The sequence below is a fragment of the Aythya ferina genome (assembly GCF_964211825.1).
Source record: "Aythya ferina genome assembly, chromosome: 26".
NCBI classification, from domain to species: Eukaryota; Metazoa; Chordata; class Aves; order Anseriformes; family Anatidae; genus Aythya; species Aythya ferina.
This window is the reverse complement of record NC_140324.1, coordinates 3,903,636-3,908,948: the sequence shown is the minus strand read 5'-3', so window position 1 is coordinate 3,908,948 and position 5,313 is coordinate 3,903,636. Positions and strand designations below refer to the sequence as shown.

At 48.5% G+C, this 5,313-nt stretch overlaps 1 protein-coding gene across 1 annotated transcript; it reads left to right on the top strand.

Moving 5' to 3' along the window:
* Window positions 1–397: 397 nt before the first annotated feature.
* ZNRF4 (zinc and ring finger 4) lies at window positions 398–4,789 on the top strand. Its single transcript, XM_084498466.1, has one exon. The coding sequence runs from the start codon at window positions 1,377–1,379 to the stop codon at window positions 2,379–2,381; it is 1,005 nt and encodes a 334-aa protein (XP_084354592.1). The 5' UTR covers window positions 398–1,376; the 3' UTR covers window positions 2,382–4,789.
* The last annotated feature ends 524 nt before the right edge of the window (window positions 4,790–5,313 follow it).

Below are 5,313 nucleotides of genomic sequence, written 5' to 3'. Positions count from 1 at the left end.
ACAAGTGATTTTTTTAAACTTTGGGTCCAACACAACTGCAATGGGAACCACAGAGCTACTCCCAAGTGGACTGTTAAACAAAAAGGGTTGTTTGTTAAAAGGTACAGGTTTTCAGGGATTTGTGGTTCAGAACTGACCTGGGTTCACTGCATATTCACTGCTAGTTTGCTCTGACAACCAGGAGAACTATTGCCTCCCCATCAGGCTGGTGTTCCTCTGGGCACTGAGCACTCACCATCAGAGGTGGGAATTGCCTGAAAGATGAGAGCTGCATTGTCACTCTGGGAGGAATGGACAACACTTGTCCTCATGCCTTCCAATCCCCTATTCAGCTATTTCACCATAACTCGAATTTTAAATCTGTTTTTATAGCTAGAAGCTAAAGTCTTCCTTCAGTCATTTGATTCCTGCAGGTGAGATTTTGAAGTGAATAAGGTAAAAGCTCAAGCACAAGATAGCAGTCCTCCAGGCTCACCCACCCCAACAGGAGTCCTGTGAGCACATCAGCCCCTTCTGCAAGTCTGGCTGCTCATCAGGTCCCTTGAAGGTGGATCCGCTCTCACAAAAGTTTGGCTAATGGCAGAGAGTGAGGCCACACAGAAACTTTCAACTTCTGCTAGCAGCAGTTTTTGACTGACAATTACTGATTGACTTTTTTTTTTTTTCATTTGAAATAAAAACCACACACACAACACACAAACTTCTACCCTAAGCAATTTATTTGGTTTGGTATTGGTTCAAAGATTATGATTTTCAGGAGAAAGAACATGTTCAGCAGACCAATTTGAACTGCCACATGCACCTCCAGCAGCAGATGGTGGCCAAGACTAACAGCTCGCTCCCACTCTGTTGGGTTTTCCAGAAACTGCTTTGGCCACCAACACAAAGCATTCCAGTCTGCAACGGGCACAGTGTTGGTGGGGAGGCTCATTCATCCTGCCTGCATATCAACCAGATGAGAGAAACCAGCATTCTGTCGGTACCCAGAGGGAGACAAAATTAGAAGCCACATGCATGGAGCGGACCAAAAATGAAGGGGAAGAGTGATTTAAGCACATTGGCAGTAATGCCACATCTCCCCTCTATGGAACACAGCGACCAGGGATGTCACAGACCTGCAGATATGATGTAAGGGTGTTGCTTAGCAGCTGGAGACAACGAAATAGAGAAGAGTTGTATCCTGGGAACCTCCAATCCAAGGAGAACCTGCAGAAACCTCTAGGGCAGGAACTGTTTCATCTTCACCCTGCTGTGGCTCCAAGTCATGGCACAGTGGTAACAGCCAACGGGGACAAGTCTTCTGTGACTGTCTCTTTCAATTTTCCTTTGGGACCAGGCTGGAAATCTGTTTTCAGAGCTACCCAACTGCATTCAACATGAGTCTTCGGCTCCAGCTCCTTTACTTTGTGGCTGCCACCTTCTTCCGCAAGGTTGCCGTTGCAGAAGCCTTTGGCCACGTGGCTTACAACGACAGCTCCAAGTGCGTTGTGTACAAAGCCCTGCCCGCATGCTTCGGGCCACAGCTCCCGGCAGAAGGGCTGGCAGGGTACCTGATGAGGGCAATACCACCAAATGCTTGCCACGCCATAGAGCATCCCCCAGCACCGAGGAAGGCCTCGGAGAAATACATCGCGCTCATCCAGGGGTGTGGCTGCTCCTTTGCTGAGAAGGTCCTTCACGCCCAGCAGGCTGGCTACCAAGCTGCTGTTGTGTACAATGTGGATTCAGAGCAGCTGATCACCATGACGTCTGATGACAAAGAAATCCAGCAGCAGATTGAAATACCATCACTCTTCACCGGAGAATCCGTCTCCCTTCACATGGAAAAGGCCTTGCAATGTGAGAAAGGGGCGTACATCAGACTTCTACCACCCAAATACTATTTCACTCCTTATCAAGGCAATGCTAAGATGCTGCAGGACACTCACATCATGCGGGACATATTCTACATCATTATCGCCACTATCTCAATTGTGGTTGGCATAAGGTGGTGCAAGAAGGCTCGTAAGATCAAGCTGTACACGTACAAGCGAGGAGACAAACACGACAGCTGTGTGATCTGCATGTCAGAGTACAAGGAAGGGGACCTCCTGAAGATCCTGTCCTGTTCCCACACCTACCACTGCAGCTGCATTGACACCTGGCTCCACACCCAGACCGGGAAGAAGACATGTCCCTTCTGCAAGCAGCCCGTGAACACCCACGGGCAGGGTGAGCTCCTGCTAGAACAGGCTCACGAGGATGTGAATGAGGAGGAAGAGGAGGAGGAGCAGGGCCAAGAATATGATGCATTCAGAGAAGAGTATGAAAATGACGAGCAAGATACCTCAAGCTCGGTGGAAGGGGAGTGCTTTGATTTGCTGGAGAACAGCGCCATTTGAGCTGTGAGTTGGATAAGTTATCATTAAACCAAGAAAAACTTCCCCCGTACTTTCCCTCAACTCCTGCTCCAGGCTAGTTTTACTGGGAAGCAAGCACTGAACACTGCAGTTTTGACTCCCTTCCCCTGGTCCCCCGACCACAACAAGGCATAAAATCCCAGCTGGAAATATCAAAAATTCCTTAAGCCAGGGCAACAGGGGAGAAGCAGGGATTTAAGAACATTAATCAGGGAAAAAACAGGGAATTAAGAACATTAGGTATAGGAGCTGGTTTGTCTGCTAGAAGCTTCCTCAATTCCCTCCCAAAATACCTGTGCACGGATACACAAGCACACACACACTGAATCTTCCTTTGCTGTGTTGCCCAAAAATCCCAGGTGAGACCCATCCCACGGATAGCAGCCAGCAGGAACCACTTCCTAGCCTGGCAAGCCACAGTACAGAGAGGAAAAAATAAAGCAGGGTACTAAGGCATAAAGCATTTCCCTTCCCATTAGGGGTAAAACAAGGCGTGCAAGCCTCCAGCACCTCCTTGTGACCCCCATGCGCTGGGTGTCTCAGCACAGCCCACCGCAGAGGGCAGCCTGGCCTTTAACCGCACAAGTAGAAAAAACCGCTCCAGAAATATTGAGGGCACTTTAAACACCATCTCCTCAGCCGGGAGGTGATGCCAGCGGGAGGTAGAGGTCTTTACAGCAGGATTCACTTAGTGGAGCTGGGTAGATGGAAAAAGAATGAAATGCTTCTGAGCGTGGCGTAATTGGCTGCGTTTGCCTGGTGGCTGGCAATCTCGCACGCTCGCAGAGGCTGACGTGACAGGTACATGCAACCTCCTGCTACCTAGGTTGTTCCAGGTCATTATCCAAATGTGCCTAAGCACCTTAAGGGTTGCTGGATTTATGTACCAACACGATGCAAACAGATCTTCGTCTCTTCTCCAGATACACCAGGTACGGTTGTATTATTTAGGCAGTCTGAATACTTTCCCAATCCTGCTTTTAAAGCGTGAGCAGAAATCAGCACTGGCTCCCCAGGCTGGTACGGGTGGCTCTAACACCCACTGTGGATGGGGCAGCCAGCCAAGTCACAAACTGCATATGGGGATACAGAGCTGGAAACGCTCACAAAACCAATATTAGCATTTAATCTCGTGTAAAAGAAAGCCGTAAAACCTCTTTATTAATGCCAAAAATTAAGGAAGTGAACAGCTCTAACATACTGTGACCAAGACATCAAACCTTCACAGCTGTACAAAGGCTAACCTCCCAAATCAAAGGCTCTCCTCTAAACATAAAACAGTTACAGCAGTACCCAGAAGTGTGCTGTCATCAGATCTCTCTATTAGGACCATGCAACAACAACACAACTAGGGCCAGCAAACAATCCTACAGCCTTGAAGCATTTTCCTTTTGAGTGGCTACGTTAAGACTCAGAAGACCAGGATTTAGAAAAAGACTGTCAGGAAAAAATCATGCTGCAGAACTGAGAGGCATGATCTCCGCAATACAGAAATATTGGAGACTTGAAAATAGCACCGAGATTACTTACCTTGCAAGCATACACATTGTATTTGTGTTAGAAAGGGCTGGGAGAAATATGTGAATACATGGGACTTTCAGAGACAAGCTGGACCTGGATCTATCACTCCTGCCCTGGGGAAACCAGGATGGCTTCAGGTGGGATCAAAAGAGGAAACTGCAGTTTCCGAATTTCTTCTGCAGTGGAGAAGTTCCAAACCAATTTCTCCTGGAATGAAACATGACAGCGTTTCCAAGGACTTGACAGAAACAAGTCTTTCTGCAAGTCTTCTGACTGAGCTGTTTCATTTCATTTGTGGAACAAATGGGGAAAAATGATTTTCGAGTCACTTCACAAGAAAACTGCCCTCCTCTGCAAGGTGTGCAGCCTCCTGGGAGCCACAAATCACTTCCAGTGCTGAACAAGCCCCCTCAGGGTGCCTGAGGAAGCAAAGGCAGTCGCCTCCATCTGGGGAAGGAGACTGGTCCTTCAGAGGGTGATTAGCAGCAGGAAGTTCATTTAGGTGCCTTTAATTGCCTTCTGGAGGTAACTCTCCTGTCAGCAGCTCTGAAAGAGCCAGGACTGGCTTTGCTGGGCTGCACAGACGTCTTCATCCACTCCTCAGCACCTGGAGCTGACCTCAAAGCTCGCTGGATCCGCAGGCCCTGTGGAGGTAGCTGGCCCCAGGACCCTAAAGGGAAGGAATAAACAGAAATACGTCAGCAGCACTCCCAGCTCCTGTCTCAGCACACTCACTGCACTCATTCTCCCTCAGCTGAGGTCTGAAAAAGCCCAGATGCTGCAGACAGGCAGGGAGAGGCTGAAGAGGTATTTTCAACCTCCTGGTGGTACGATGGGCTGAAACAGGCTGCTGTCTCCCCCAGCAATGGTCTCACATGTGGTGGGTGAAGAAATGATTGAGCAAGACCCCTGGGCCAGACCTTGAGATGGTTTTAGGTAGTCCCACGAGTGTCACCCAGCTGCAGCGTGCTGGGCTCAGGAGGAGAATCTCTGGGGGGAATTCTCCGGGCTGTAATACGCATGAGGGGAGATGAGCTGATCGTAGTGCCCTTAATATCCATCAGTTTCTTTCCACCTTCAAAGCAGCACGTGCTCTAGAAGGGGGTGAATTTTACTGAAATGGGTCAGTAGAAAAATAGATCCTTCTTACAATGCAACGCTGCAATGCCTTAATTTAAAAAGGAGAGGAAAAAAAAAAAAAAAAAAAAGAACGGGATCTGGGTAAGAGAGCAGCTCTTCAGTCCATTAATGTTATCAAAGCCTATCACACTGAAAATCTGAAGTGTGTGCCATAGCAAACCTGACCTCCAGCCCTCCAGCTGTCAGATCCACTGCCCTCCATCAGCGTTAATGGCACTCCTAACACAACGAGGTTAGCTTATTGCCAGGGTGG

Excerpts from the sequence above, each read along its gene's own strand:
- ZNRF4 (XM_084498466.1), top strand. The coding sequence starts at position 1,377 with ATGAGTCTTCGGCTCCAGCTCCTTTACTTTGTGGCTGCCACCTTCTTC.